Source organism: Gallus gallus, chromosome 2 (genome assembly GCF_016699485.2).
Source record: "Gallus gallus isolate bGalGal1 chromosome 2, bGalGal1.mat.broiler.GRCg7b, whole genome shotgun sequence".
In the NCBI taxonomy this organism is placed as follows: domain Eukaryota; kingdom Metazoa; phylum Chordata; class Aves; order Galliformes; family Phasianidae; genus Gallus; species Gallus gallus.
In genome coordinates, this window is record NC_052533.1 from 61,761,816 (window position 1) to 61,776,853 (window position 15,038).

At 43.4% G+C, this 15,038-nt stretch overlaps 2 protein-coding genes across 5 annotated transcripts in view; one reads left to right on the plus strand and one right to left on the minus strand.

Moving 5' to 3' along the window:
- Positions 1–61: 61 nt before the first annotated feature.
- FAM8A1 (family with sequence similarity 8 member A1) lies at positions 62–7,215 on the plus strand. The gene is made up of 5 exons (NM_001389508.2): positions 62–619; positions 3,128–3,248; positions 5,367–5,490; positions 5,705–5,844; positions 6,111–7,215. The coding sequence occupies exons 1-5, from the start codon at positions 76–78 to the stop codon at positions 6,253–6,255; spliced, it is 1,074 nt and encodes a 357-aa protein (NP_001376437.2). The 5' UTR covers positions 62–75; the 3' UTR covers positions 6,256–7,215.
- Positions 7,216–9,016: 1,801 nt separating this feature from the next.
- Positions 9,017–15,038, minus strand: part of NUP153 (nucleoporin 153) — a 47,391-nt gene continuing 41,369 nt past the window's right edge. For all 4 annotated transcript variants that reach the window (XM_015275970.4, XM_015275971.4, XM_015275969.4 and 1 more), the window contains exons 19-22: positions 13,828–14,196; positions 11,904–12,176; positions 10,604–10,763; positions 9,017–10,140 (exon numbers count right to left, since the gene is read on the minus strand). In XM_015275970.4, the coding sequence (XP_015131456.2) occupies positions 10,056–10,140; positions 10,604–10,763; positions 11,904–12,176; positions 13,828–14,196 (887 nt within the window). In that variant the 3' untranslated portion in view covers positions 9,017–10,055. The remainder of the gene's footprint in view (positions 10,141–10,603; positions 10,764–11,903; positions 12,177–13,827; positions 14,197–15,038) is intronic.

Here is a 15,038-nt window from a genome sequence, read left to right on the forward strand (position 1 = left end):
CGAGTGGGAGAGACGAAGCGCACCCTGGCGCATGCGCGGTGCGGGAGGTGCTCAGCGTCAGCGGCGATGCCGGAGATGGCGGAGTCCGGCACGGAGCCGGGCACGGCCCGTAGCGGCGCCGGAGCGGCGGCGATGGCAGGGGGCGCCCAGGATGGGAGCGACGGCGGCGGAGAGGCCGCTCCCGCGTCGCCGCCGCCGCCGCCTCCCTGCTCTGCACCGACGGCCGCGGGGACCGACGACGGGGGGAAGGCGCTGAGCGCGGCGGAGTACGCGCGGCGGGTGCACCAGTGGCTGTGGGACTCGTACTGCGGCTACCTCAGCTGGCACTACGGCCTGCCCGCTCTGCTCGCCGCCGGCCCCGCCGCCCGCCTCGCCGCACCGCCGCCCCCTCCCTCTGCCCCGCCGGGGGCCGCCCCCGCCGCCTACTACAGCCCCTTCTACCTCTTCGCCCCGCCGCCCGCCGCCGCCGCCGCCGCGCCGGGATCACGCGCGCCCCCCGCGCCCGCCCCCGCCTCCTCTTGGTCGGCGGCGGCCGCCAGGCTCTCCCCGCTGCCCCGCGCGGCTCCCGGCTCCGGCAGCGGCGGCGCCGCCCCGCGGGAGGCTGCGGGCCGGCCGGCAGGTGAGTGGGGGCTGCCTCGGCCGCGTTCGTGCGGTGCTCGTGTAGGCGCCGCTCTCGCAGCAGCCACCTTTCTTAGGGCGGTTTGGGTGGTGAGAGCCGAACTGACTTCATCCGCTCCTTTCGATGCGGTCTCCGTGCCGCGGTGACGTCGTCCAGCGAAGTCGAAGGGAAGAAGTAGAGCCGTGCTCGCGTTCGCCGGGCTGGCAGCGGGGCCTGGCGCAGAAGTTTGTTTCAGATGTAAATATTTGCGGAGCGCGTATAGCAGTGCTTCTGTTTGCGTTTGCTTGAGAGCAGAGCAAACTCTGATTGCGTGGGAGAGAACATGTGGAGCGCGCAGGTGCTTCCTCGCTGGGCGGGGGAACGGCCGCCTCCTTCGTTCCAGGGCTGCCGGGCAGTGCTGTCAGCGCCGGTGGATGGGAGTCCGTCCGGCTGCACTGCCGAGGCCCATAGAGAGCAGCCAGGTATCCCGGCCCTCCGCAGGGCAAAGTGCAGCAGGCAGAGCTGTGCCGATGCTGTGAACTCGCTCCCTGGGTGCGAGGGGAGAGCATTCTTCCCTCTTTTTTTTTTTTTTTCTTGTTCTCTTCGAAAGGAAGGGAATCTGACTTTTAAATGTGCTTTTGGTGGGTTTTAGCGGGTGTTGTTTGAACCAGGTTGTGGTGCAAAGTAGTGTTTTCCTTAATTCGGGGTTATAGATCGCTTTTGAACAGAAGCTGCCCATCTCTAAGGCAGAGGATACAAAGGCGGATGGAAATGATTCCTGGGTTTTTATGTAGCTCTTCAGGAACAAATTCAGTATGCTGAAGGCAGGTGGGAGCAGGCAGCTCTTTCTGCTGCTGAACACGGTCAGTCTGAATGCTCATTACTGTGGTGACACCCGGCCTTCCTAAGGGAACTCTTTGCGTGACCCAGTGCTCCGATACAGTCACAAACGACCGCTGTGCTCCAGACCGTGAGGGGATGCATCTGGAACAGCTCAAGTGATTACATCTCCTTTTCTGCTGCGGATTATTGTCCTTGGAGCAAGCTTGCCAGGAGAGGACGTGTTTCCATCCTGGTGCTGCTGTAGTTTACAGCCCTGCGTGCTTATGTAAGCTGAAATAAGTGACAGCTTATGTTAACTTTGCACATTTCCAGCTGGAGTGTCAAAAAGTAGAGCAGGCGACTGCCTCTCCCAGCTCAGTCTGCCTGCAGCTGAGTGTCGGAACACCGGTGTTAGTTGATATTAGTTGTACACTGGGCGGCAACGAGCTTTTGATGGATGGTAACTGTGGTTTAAGATGCTTTGTCTCCTTGCCCCTCCCTGCCTTACTGTAGCAGGTTACCACTCTTACACCGAGCACAGTGGAACAAAGCATGCTCAGGCTTCGGTTGCCCTGCGTCACTGCCTGATTAGTGCAAACCCTCTCCTTAATGCCTAGCTTCACGTAAGAGCCTGGGCTTTGAGCTGAGGTGGATGCACATTGCTTTCTGCTGTCCCCACCGCAAATGTTAACTTCTGATGTAAAAAACATCTCCTTAAATCACTGCGGTGGAAATATGCTGGAGTCTAAGGGCTGTCACTATTTCTTAACAGAGTTGAATGTAACTTGGATACTTCCACAGCCACAAACACTTCTCCCTTACTCAGTCGCCGTGTCTTATGTCCAAATGACACTGCTGCTACTGTCAGCCACCGTGCTCCATTTATGGAGTGCATTTGCTCTGTGCTTTCTGCTGCTACATGCTTGAGCTGGGCCAGGGGAGGCTGAGGTACAGAATCCTCCATTGGAAGTTATTTGACAACTTGGATATGCTTCAGCAATGCAAACTGGATTTATTTTAGTATTCCTTACATAAGTCACGCTACTTGACAGATAGTATTGATGTGGAGTTACCAGTGTAAACAGCTATGAAGGGAAGATACAAGCTGAGTTGCATTAAGTAAGAACTTGCTCTTGCATAACTGCAGCAAGTACAGAAGTGCCGTGGGCTCGCAGCTTCACACGTGCTGCTTGTGAGGCCAGGACTGGCAGGAGCAGTTTTGGAAGCTGAACTGTTCTGGGAGAAATTTAGCATGGAGCAGTGATGTTTTTCATGACGGTTTTTTTTTGAGATTGGGGTGAGGATTTCCTTTTTTTCCCCCCTTTTCTCCTTCTCCTGTGTATGGGAACAGGTATTCGCAGAAACGCTGTTTATTTTGCCCCCATCTGCCCTTGGCCAGTGATAGTGGGGAGATGGGTTACGTTTTCTGGCTCACTGTATTATAATAAACAGTTCAGGAACGTTTCTGTCACATACGATTAATGCTTTCATCTGCTCCTGTTTCTGGGTCTGACCTGAAGGCTCATATAACTGAAGTAATTCAAATTTGTTCTTTTAATTGATAGAGTTCTTTAGAAGAATTCTTGGTGTGAGCTGAGATAAAGCTCTTGGTTGTGTTCTTGAGAAAGGTATATGTGAAATATCCTTGAGAGAATTTAACTTTTTAGTGCAGTACAACCTGGGTAATCCTGACTGTTTCTGTTGCAGGTCGGGAGTTCATTATCCCTTCGCTGGCACACAGGTTCATAGCAGAGATGGTGGATTTCTTCATTCTATTCTTTATAAAGGCAACCATTGTTTTAAGTATTATGCACCTCAGTGGGATAAAGTAAGTAGAACAATTTAAAGGTTTATTATAGACAGCTTTAAGGTCCTTGTGCTCTTTGAGGTGTCATGATGTATGTGTGCTGTGGTTATGCATCTGACATCTCTTTCTTAACTGGCACAGGTTGAAGAAACAGCCCCACTATAGGATAACTTCCTTTTAAATCTTTCCTGATCTGGGGTCAGCAGATGGCAGGGGGAAAAATTTGGGACTAATTTTGTGGGCTAACAAACTTGTTACTAGGGATTAATTAGACTGACTTGCAGTCTAAGTTTTCGAGGGAATTAGCAAGAATTTTTTCAAATGTTCTTAAAAAAAACTCAGTGGGAAAATCTTATTTAAAAAAAATAATAAGGTTTTCATTTCAGATCATGTCAAATTTGCATGAACAGGAAGGTTGCTAGGAACGTTACTGTGCTGCAGGCTTTACTGTGCATAAGCTGGAGGGAAAACCAGAAGGAAAGTCTTCACGTTTTTATACTCGATGTGTTTATCCAGGCTGGATGTGGCTCTGGGCAGCCTGGTCTGGTGGTTGGCGACCCTGCACATAGCAGAGGGGTTGAAACTCGATGATCATTGTGGTCCTTTTCAACCCAGGCCATTCTATCATTCTGTGACATTTTTTTTTAGTGATTAATTACCTCAAAGACCGTCTCCTTCTTCAGCAATTCTTATTCCATAGCTGATTCAGTTCCTCCACTTTGATATATTCAAATATTTCAGTCTTACGAGGAGATTGAGGCTTAGTGTGGTCCATACACTTACATTACTGAAGGTTTCTGCTCAAAGAGCCTTCCAAATGTTGACTGGATGTAAACCGATTCTACAGAGATAACATCTTTTGGAGTGGTTGAACTGCTGCTTGAAAGGTGTGTGGAAGAGGGTTAAATCCAAAACAATAAATCTCGTGTAAATGATCAGCGTTTATTGTTCAAATAAGCAGGCGAATGAAATGCCAACCTCTCAGTTCTGTTCAGTTGCCAAAGCCTCCATCTCTAACCTGGCAGCTTCTATTTCTAGCTTGGTTTTGTAGGCCGAAAATGATACAGAAGGTACGGGAAAGCTGGAGAACAGCTATGTGTGTATTGCTTCTGCAGAAATGGTGATGGTGATTGAAAGAGAATCTTTTTGCATGAATGTACAGTGTATATTCAACATTACTGCTCTTACAAGAGCCACAAAGTTGCTTACAAGTAGCTTCAGAAAAACCTTTTTGTTTTCCTGGTGAGCCGTGTGCTGGAGGCCAGGCTGAGCTGTCATGAAAAAGCACATCCTCACTGAAGACGAAGACTTCAGGCCAACATTGTACTGAAGGGAAAAGCAGATTGTGCCATACTACCATTTTCTCAATTCCTTATCTTTTTTGATCCTGAACAGAGAGGAGAGCAAGTAGTGCGTGTATGGGTTGTTTTCAAGTGGGACCACACCTTTCTATTTAAATAGAAATTACAATGTAGATGGGTCATTGAAAAGTCATCTCTTAAGTACACATTGCAAGCGTGCCTATTCCACGTATCAAATGTCGTATCTGTGGTTTGACTTGTGAAAATACATGGCTGATTCCGAACTGCTGCTTTGCATAGCTTTGTTAGGGGAAATGGCTGAAAGTTTCAACTGCTCAGTGAAAGCATTTTGAAACTGCTGAGAAGGCAAACCCTCGTCAAGCAAAGGGGGAGAAGTCTCTCTTGCTTGCCTGGTGACTTGCAGATTCTGCCTTATAGTTGTAAGAGAACAGTGCTTTGCGTTCCTGTCTCCCTTGCTCACCCTGTAACGAAGATACTTGTATCCATGTATTTAGTCAGATGATTGTGGAATCCCTTGTGTATCTCTCAAGAATGAAAATTTTCCTAACAATTCTGCAGCTCACTGTGTAGGCCATCATGTTGCAAACGTGGCAACAGTGAATTTTTTTCATAATGAAAAACTAAGCAGCAACTTGGAAGGAAACCTACCAGTGTTAGGAATTTGAATGGATGGCTTAATATCACAGAAGCTGAAGAGCTTTTGTTCTTTTTTAATAACTGAAGAAGTGAATTCTAGTATTAGAAGGGATAAATGAGTTCTGGCTTTTGTGTAGTGTGTGTTTGTTTCTTTGTTTTAAAGTTGTCTTATTTTCAACAGAGACATCTCTAAATTTGCTATGCATTACATAATAGAAGAAATAGATGAAGATACATCCATGGAAGACTTGCAGAAAATGATGATAGTAGCTCTCATCTATAGGTTATTAGTCTGCTTCTACGAGGTAACTACTCCTACACTTTAACTTCTCTAATTGATAGTTGTCAGTTCTCAAATAGACAAACAAAAAAATGCATCAATGAAGTAAACCCTCTTTACTTTGAGTTCTGCGAAGCTACGTGACTTTCACTTATTTCTGAAGAAAGCCAACTTTGCCCTGCCTGTCAGCAACACAATTCCACTGTTGTGTGGAATTTGAAATAACTTTTCTTTTGCAGATAATCTGTATTTGGGGAGCAGGAGGAGCAACCCCGGGGAAGTTCTTGCTTGGACTGCGAGTTGTGACATGCGATACGTCTGTACTCATTGCACCCAGTCGGGTGTTGGTCATTCCGTCTTCTAATGTCAGTATGACAACGTAAGTGCCCTTCGCTTACATTGCCTTCATATTGATGGTATGGAAAGTGTGCAATTGGGAAGGAAATGCACCTTTTCTTTATTGTTGGCCTTTGCTGGAATTGGATTGCCAAGAACCATTCTCACATTCTTTGAATATAACAGTTATTCAGCTGTGAATGTTTTCCAGGTTAGGTGGTAAAATGATCTCTAAACTGTGGAGGTTGTGGGTTTGGGGAGAGCAGAAAAGTGACAGTAAGGCACTGAATACTTTTATTCTCCTTTCAGGTCTACAATAAGAGCTTTGATCAAGAATTTTTCTATTGCTTCATTTTTTCCTGCATTCATTACGCTGCTGTTTTTTCAGCACAACAGAACAGCCTACGATATCGTAGCAGGAACTATTGTGGTAAGAAGAAATGGAATCAGATGATATCAAAAGATGATTAACTCCCAGACTGTTTTTGAATACCGCTCCCAAATGAACAAAGACCTACCCTAAAACAGCAACTGAAATGACCGTCCAAATCTTTAGCCCGAATTAAAGCAGAATGATTCCAAAGCTAAAGGAAATGGGTTGCTCCAGCGTGGTGCCAGCAGCTACCTTCAAAGTATTGGAGTTCTCACAAATGCCAAAGAATTTTGAGAGAAACAATATGTATTAACTGAAGCTTGACAAGAAATTAAGCGACTCTATTAATTACTGCAGAACGGTGCTGTTCTGTTTGTCATCCTGGGGGGAAAGCAGATACTGAGAAATACTCCACCTCTAAAGAAATGTTTTTCCTACAGTTTTGGGTGTTGGAGGTAACTAACTAAAAACGTTGTTTTCCAGGCAGTTGCCTGAGTTGTGTTGCAGACTCTTTGAGGGGAAGGGAACTGCAGTATTGGAGAGTACGGCACATTCAATGAGTTACACTGATGTGTGTAGAAAGAAAGCGGTGTTTATCACTTCCTTTATTATTGCTTCACGGATCATATTCCCTCACCTCTTAAAAGTATTTTATCTGAATATTGATGTGACAAGTTTTTTTGCATGATTGTCATTTATTTAATGTGTCAAAGCTAATAATGAGGTGAAATGGTAGCTGCTTTTTCTCTGGAAAGGGCATGTTACACTGCAGTGTTAGTGAATTGCCATGTATATAATTTTGGAGCTGTGAACAGCACACAGCATTTGCTTCTCTCTGGAGTGAAAGCACTTGTCTAATTCTTGCATTTAATATCAAGCAAAACATCTGAATGGGTTTCCAGGAGCATGCAGAAACTATTAACTGAAATGTGTGATGGGTATAAGTCTATAGACTACTTGTTTTCACTTTATATTCTGGCTAACTGTTTGTATATTCAGAATAACTTAAATACTGAATAAAAAAGCCTAATATTTTGCATGATTATACGTGGCTTTGATTTTTGTTCTTAGGGCATTAGCCCTTTCCAAGATACTATCTACAACAATGATGATGATTTATTAAAATTTGAAGAAGAGTTTAGAGTTCTCCCAGAGCTCAATTTTTGTCTCTTCTTCTCTGAAGCATACCTGCTGCTCTGGTGCTGAAGTTCTCATCTTTCCTTTCCTTTCGGAGGTACACAATAGAAGTATTTGTATGAGCTCCTCTCTTTAGGTGAAACAGCTTAAAAGCAGTAACGTTAACATTCTGCATTAGTTTAGCTTGACGAGGGCTGCCATTTTGTTTATAAAGAGAACCTTCTGCATATACTTTCTGATCTTCACTTGCCATCTTATTTTTGGGACTAGAGTCACCGCTGAGAATGGCATTTCCTACTCACTCACCTTTCCAGAATGAAGTCACTACATTTTGGATAATGACTTTCAGATTCTCTGCTAGAAGCAATCAGTTGTCTTACCTAGAAACCCAACTTCCAAATGCAACATCAGAAAATGTATCTGTACCAAAATACAAAGAACACTCCTGCTGATTTAATGTTAGAAGTTTAGGAGGGGCTGTCCAACCTGACAGAAGCTGAAGTTGTTAGAACTGACAAAAGCCATTCTAGGTTGGGTATTGCCTACTTATATTTTCACCATGAATACAGATAGAACTTCTGGTCTAGTTCCTGTAGTGGTTATCTAGAAACAATGATCCAAGATGGAGGCAGGTGGCACCACAGCTGGGTAAAATTTCAGTGCTAAGCCTTCAGCTTTTTCTTACCCTGGAGAAAAAAAAACCACCCCATCCAAAGCAGGCAAAGAAAAAATTACAATTCAGACAAGCCAAGCTGTCCAGGGAAAAACATATATCCAGTTGCCTAGACAAGTGCCTGGTTATTTTTTCTTCTTGTAGGTTCAGTACTTGGCAGGTAAAAGGGCTGAGGAAAACTGAATGAGAGAAATGCCACTAAGGCAGCCGGAAATATCTTATAACTGCATATCATCTGTCCACAGCAGTGAGATGTGACCACCTGAATAACAGGCTTGTCTCTGCGCTTTTAAAGTCCAGTTGCAAAACACTTTCTATATATAGAAATACTGATCAGTTGTACACATGCTGTAAGACTGACAAAAGTGAAAGTTGGCCTTTGTCCTCCTGTCAAGTCTAGCTCACAGTTGGAAAAGTATCTGATTTCAAAACATGGGCACGTATGGCTGTAGAAATGCAAAGCAACACTGAATGGTGAAAGTGCTGCCAAGTAACCACCAACTTGTCTGAAATTATTTATATTAACTCTAAGCTGGGTGGGCCACACAGGCCTTTCTCCCTTAGCAGTATGAGAGGGAAGTGGTGCTTTCAGTGTTTGCCACAGTAGTAAGTGATGAGCTGTTAACCATAAACTAAATGCTACGGCTTACCAAAAGCTCAGCTGTAGTTGCTGAAGAATCAACAGCCTTCTTCCTCCCTTTTCTAGACCGTCTGCTCTCAAAGAAACTTTTCTCACTCCTATAGAAGGGGAAAAAAAACACATCATCCTTTTACAACTGAGTACATTTTGTTGTGGTGAATGCTTGTGCAGTTCAGTTTTGTTGTAGAAGTTAGCCATCTAGCTACAGTAGTTGCAGCTGAGTCAGACTTACGGCTCCAAGCAAGCCTACAATCAAACTCTTCACGAACAGGGAACTGGAACCGTTCCCTTATTAAAGAATTCTCAAGTCCAGTGTGGTTGCAGAAAGCACGTGACATCACTCGCAATGAGCACACTGCCTCGCAGCACAGTTACAGTCACAGAGGCCTTCGTTTGGAGTTAAAACTGCCAGACAATATTTCATAGTTTTTATTGATGGCATTTATCCCATGGTTTAACATGTTAATTATACTGTAATAAACATGGCTTTAATATTAAACTTTTCCTTATTATCCAAAGTCACCACAGTCCATTTCAGTAAATATAAAAATATATACTTAATACTTTGTACAATACTGGTTTTTGGTCCAAACAAAAATGGATCAGAAAAGCCAATAAACTTACTTTAAGAATTCCCAATTTTAAAGATTTTCTAAATGGATTTAGGCAACTTTGAATAATGGGATTTACATAATAAAATCTGAGACAATACTAAACAAAAATGGCCGTAACACACAAAATTAAAATTTCAATTTCACAGATCTGTTATGCCAAAAAAGTACATAGAGAAACAAAACTGTATTTACACGTTTCATAATAAAATAACAAAGGCGAGACAGGTGATAAAGGGCTGTAAGAATGAAAATATAGAAATAGCATATAATTATTAAATGGAGAACTACAGATCTAACAAGTCCTTAGCATGAATCATCCTGTAATCAGTCTTCCTCTATCAGAAAATTTTAGTGCACAATACACCCAAACTCACTCACTTCACACATACACCGGCACAAACTCAGCATAGAAATCATTCGTTACCAACATTCTCTACTCTATACAGAACCCCTCACTGGTATAATTACAATTCGGAGGCGTCAGTAAACGCAGATGAGCGCACATAGTGGTGCAGATGAAGAGGTATTGTACAAGCCATTCACTGTGCGGGCTATACTCATCTCTATAGCCGAACCATGCCGAGTCAGTGAAAGAAGTAACTTGCTGGATTCTAAAATAGTTTTGCTTGAGAACGGCCCTGTTGCCAACTCTACTCGTTACAAAAAGAACTAAACGGGGGAGGGAAGGAAAGGGCAGCAGAGTTTTATATTCCTTTAGGCAGATCTGACTTCAGCTAACCCAGCATGAGGTACGATCCCAACAACTGAACAATGCGGGGTAGCAGCTGCTTTGAAAGTCGCTTTACCAATCAGGCGATTACTTTCTACGTCTAACTGCAGTCTTTATCTTCCGAACAGAAACCGAAGATCCAGAGGCAGAGAAAATATTTTTTCCATTCGTCCTATCAAAAGAAATCAGTAGTGCACAGTTTAGGACAGTATAGCTGACAATTCAGTAGCAGCACTGAGCAGATATTCCAGAACAACTGTTTTATCGTCTGGCTCACAAGTTAGCAGCTGGCAACGAACAACGTACGATGAACCAACGGGAAGAGAGTTCCAGAAACCAAAAGCAATTGAATCTCTCTCATTCAGCAGGTAAGCGGCACCGTAACAGCTAAATAAAGATCTTATTTTTCAAGAACATTTCACATGGGTACGTGATATTTCTGAGAACTACAGGCTGCTGTAAAAGCTATCACCGCTTACTTAGCCAGGCACGCTAATACAGCAAGGAAAGACGCCATGCTTAAACATAAATGCCGAGGTTCATCTGAGTACCCCACAATTTAACATCAGTAGAGGCTGCACACAGTCCGCTGATACTACCAAAAGCTCAAGTGGAATTCTGATACGGTCTCTTACCCCACTGTAAATGCTGGAGGCTGGCTGAACGAAAATCCTGAAGAGCCAGAAGGCTGTACCGATGCTGCCGGTGCAGGAGGATTTGCACCAAAAGTAAATACTTCTGGGTTACTTGTAAAGTTGAAATTAGAAGTACTACTTCCAAACTGGAATACGGGACCTGAGGAAGACGGGGTAGAAGCAGAAGGGAATAAGGAAGTTGAAATTTGAGTTCATTCTTTCCATCAAAATCCTCACCTTCCTCCCACTACCTCTAACAAACACGGCTTAGACATTGCTCAAGATGGCAAAGCTTGGGGTGGGAGGGAGGTTTACCAGAAACACTCAATTACCACAGGAACAACACTTAAAAAAACTTAATTTGCTTCAGTAGAGAATCATAAGGGGATTCTAAGTAAGACTGCTGGCACACTCCTAACAAACTGTTTGCTGCTATCTGTATTGCCATTAGTTTATGCCTGCATGCCCCAGAATATATTAGTGAAGTTTCACACTGCAGTACTGAATTGCTGCTGTTTACCATTTAAACAGACTTTGTTGTGGAACTGTAGTCTAAAAAATAACATTAACCATTCCTACAATCAAAGTAACACAGATGAACCATGGGGATTTTTCTCTTTAAACTCCTACTTCATTAATGAAAGAATGAAAGAGTAACTATGACGGTGTGCCAACTCGTTAGCGATTAATACAAATGTAGGCTGCTTTCAACAGAGGCTATTTTGTAAAACGTCCGAGAAGAGGCTTTTCTTTTTTAACTGACCCAAACCCTTTTCTGTATCTGATGCTGTTATCAAATACAAGTGTTATACCTATGAATGTGTTTAGTTGAAAAATAATTATTACTGTGGAACAGGTCTTACACTTAAATTGTAAGGATCATTCTTGCCAGCATATTTCAGAAAAAGAACATTAAACAAAGCGTTCACCCAGAACTGTCTGGTACTAGCAATGGATCTCACACGAGCAAGCCTCCAATCCAAGTAAGTTGGCAAAAAAACTAAAAACTACTCTGTAACAAATCCGAAAACAACTGTGCAGTGCTTCTGCCATTCTGGTCTGTACAACCGATTGGTGAAGCTGGTGTACCTACAGCACATCTTTGGCAGCCAGGAATCAGAAGCAAATTACTTAACCCTGTGCCCGCTCCTTTTACGGAGGTTAATTCTTACAGTTGAGTATGCGCAAAAGGCAGAAGTCATCTCACTCACTAAACTTCAGATGCACTTCATGGAAACCAACCTACCGACTAACCAAGCTCTCTTTGAGACCAGAAAGGAAGAGGATGGTCAACACTCACCAGTACTGGAGGTACCGGAGCCAAAACCTGGCTGTTGGCTCGACTGCTGTCCAAACACAGGGGGCTGAGTACTGCTTGTCACAGAGCCAAAGGCAGGAGGTGCAGGCTGAGAGCCAGCTGAAAACAGCGTTGTCGACAGGGATCCAAAGCTGGGAGCATTTGGCTGGCCGGAGCCCTGGCTCTGGCCAAATGCTGGTAGCTGACCGGCGCCAAATGCTGGGCCAGCAGCAGGCGCTGAAGACCCAGAGCCAAAGACAAATGAAGAGGACGACCCTCAGGGAAAAAGAGAAATTTCAGTATGTGCTGAGTTGTTTTGTTTGCTACAGAACTTTATGTTTGCAGCTGAATAGGTGAAACAACAAACAGCGCCTCCTTCATAATAGGAACTGTATCTTCCCTTGTAAATAACACGAAGAACAGCATGCTTACAAGAGTCAGTCAACATACACCGCAAACACCGGTTGTCTAGACTCAAATTACTGTTAGCCATTCATGTTCTAGAAACAGACTCCCACAAATAGCACATGCTGATTTATATTTACTAAGACTTATTTATATCACGGGTAAAGAATACTCATTCATTTATTCTTATTATTTTAAGCATTCAAAATACAGCTCCTGATCTATTAGAATCAGGAGAACGCAAATCTTTCCTCTTGCAAGCAACTGCACCCCTTCCTCATCCAAGTGTACAATAATCAATTTCTGGAGACCAAATCGGGCTTGCAGGGACTTAACTCAGCTACCAGAGTAATTCTGTCCCTTCATATGACAAAAAACAAGCTCATTCAATTAGCTGCTTTGGTTCTGCATGGCCAGCAGAAATAATGAGAAGAAAATACGTGACTGAACAGTGACTTCAAACATACGCACTTCTGCTGAGCAAAAAGAGACGTTCTAAATAGCACTACTAATCTAAATGCAATTTAAGCAGACGTCATACAACAAAAAATATCAGTCACTGCAATGTAACTCAGAATGGCTGACTGTTTTTCCAAGAAGGAAAACAGAAGTTAAGACAGACTAAAAGACATTAGAATACTTTCATGAAGATTTTTGATAGGTAGCTTCATTTACTAACAAAAAGATGCTGGAAGTTCCTGACTTGCTAGTGGGTTAGACTGATCTCCTTATTGTTGTAACTTAGGACTGTTCTCTCACTTTTTCTGATATACAAAAAGCAGATTTAATTTCCACGAATGACAAGTTTAAGCAAACTGATCAGAATAGCTGTAGCTTGCTTACAGGTTCAATTTTATTTCCAACAGTTTCTATGCCAGCAGAAATATGGCTTATTTGGAAACTTCAGCCCCATGCCATACTGCTAAATTCATGCTGGACTTCAGTGAGGTATTGCATATAGAACATAAAAAAATATCCAGATTCTCGTTTCTGTGTTCAGGTAACCAAGAAAATGAAAGACTGGCTATCATGCTCATTAGAAGTCACTCTTTACAAAGCAGCAGTTGCATATATCAATACTCTGTTTGTAATATACACTTGTGAAGGATGGACGTTACAAATCTTGATGTTATTTACAACGCTTGAGAGTTTTAGGTATGGGAGAGAAAAATTAAAGCTGTAACTGACTGACTTTTAACCTTCAGCACTGGATTGATACTGAGAAGAGGGAAATTCATTCTCACAATGACAAGTTCCTATGTAAATGAAAGCCAGAAAAGGATTGTCCATTGCACAAAATAACATCACAGCCAGTTGATTTTTTAACTGTATTTCCCAGATTGCCTGAAAACCTGAGCCCCAAGCATTAGCATTGTTTATATATCGTTGAATGTAAATACTCACTACTTTTCTCTATTTCCACACATTTTGCCTACACATTCTCTGTGAAGCGTTATTTCCCTGCTCCACTTATCTATTTTGTGATCTAACAGCAAAAACAAAAGCACCTGCTTAAATGTACCTGTTGAACTTGATGTGGCCGTGGCTCCAAAGGTAAAGCCAGAACTTGCTGCACTGCTACTGCTGGCTCCTGAACCGAAGACGAATGGAGCAACTGCTGCACCAGTGGTGGAAGATGTGGTTGCTGGTTTGCTTTCTTGAGAGAAGCCAAATGACTGAGATGCTGTAGATTCTGCAGAATTGCCAAAAGCAGTGCTGCTCACAGTGTTGCTGGCTTGCCCAAACACAAAGGGAGTGGGAACCGGTGCAGGGTTGGAGGAAGAGGTGATGCTGCCAAACACGCTGCTGCTGTTGGCTGAAGTGGCGGGTATGGCTGTGCTGGAGGAACTGGAGCTCAAGAAGCTGAAGGATGGCTTTGCAGCTCCTTGATCTGTGAGGGAGAACAGAACATGATTTGGTGTTTTCAAGTGCAACAGAGAGACCCTGCTATAACAGCTGTACAAGGAGAAACCTGGATGATGCCTCAACTACTATGCAGCTACTGTGGATTACATAAGACCCAGATTTAATACACTGATTACTGCCATTCACAATTAAAGGCATGGGAGAATTGTGAAGAATGATGACACCACCACAGTTCTAGGCTTTAGTAGTTACAGACACCAAGCATTGGCTATAACAATCAGAACCAGAATTAACCAGTAAATCTCAACTCCTCAAACAAAAATATTTCTCAGATGCTCATATAAGAACAACATCAATTACCTGCAGCACTTCTACAGTTTGCTAAATGGAACACAGCAAAAAAAAAAAAAAAAAAAACCACAGTGGTACAGCTTCTTTTGTAGCCTCTCCTGAAATTATAGCCCTGTGCCTACAGCCCTAAAAAGCCAGCTAAGCTTATCACCCTGCAGCCTGGCTCTTTTGGCTTATGCTCACTGCACTTCAGTACTTTCAAGACCCGCTTTTGGGAGCCACAAAGAACGGCCCTCTGTTACAAAACTGTCACAAAGTACTGAGTGGAATTTTACATTTAAAGTCATCTTTTAAAGTATGTAATTCTTTAGCTCTCCCTAAGCTTCTGCTCTCTCATTATTATACCTGACCTTCTTCTTGATTTCCCACTGCTGTTTTTTTTCCAGCAGTTACGGACCCTTTTCATCTATGCTACTTTTAAGGAACTCTCTACTGTGTTGAAGAAGGCTCGTTAAAATCTCCTTTTCACACAAGGTGTTTCGTCAAATTTCCGTGACTAAATCAAACTCCAGAACT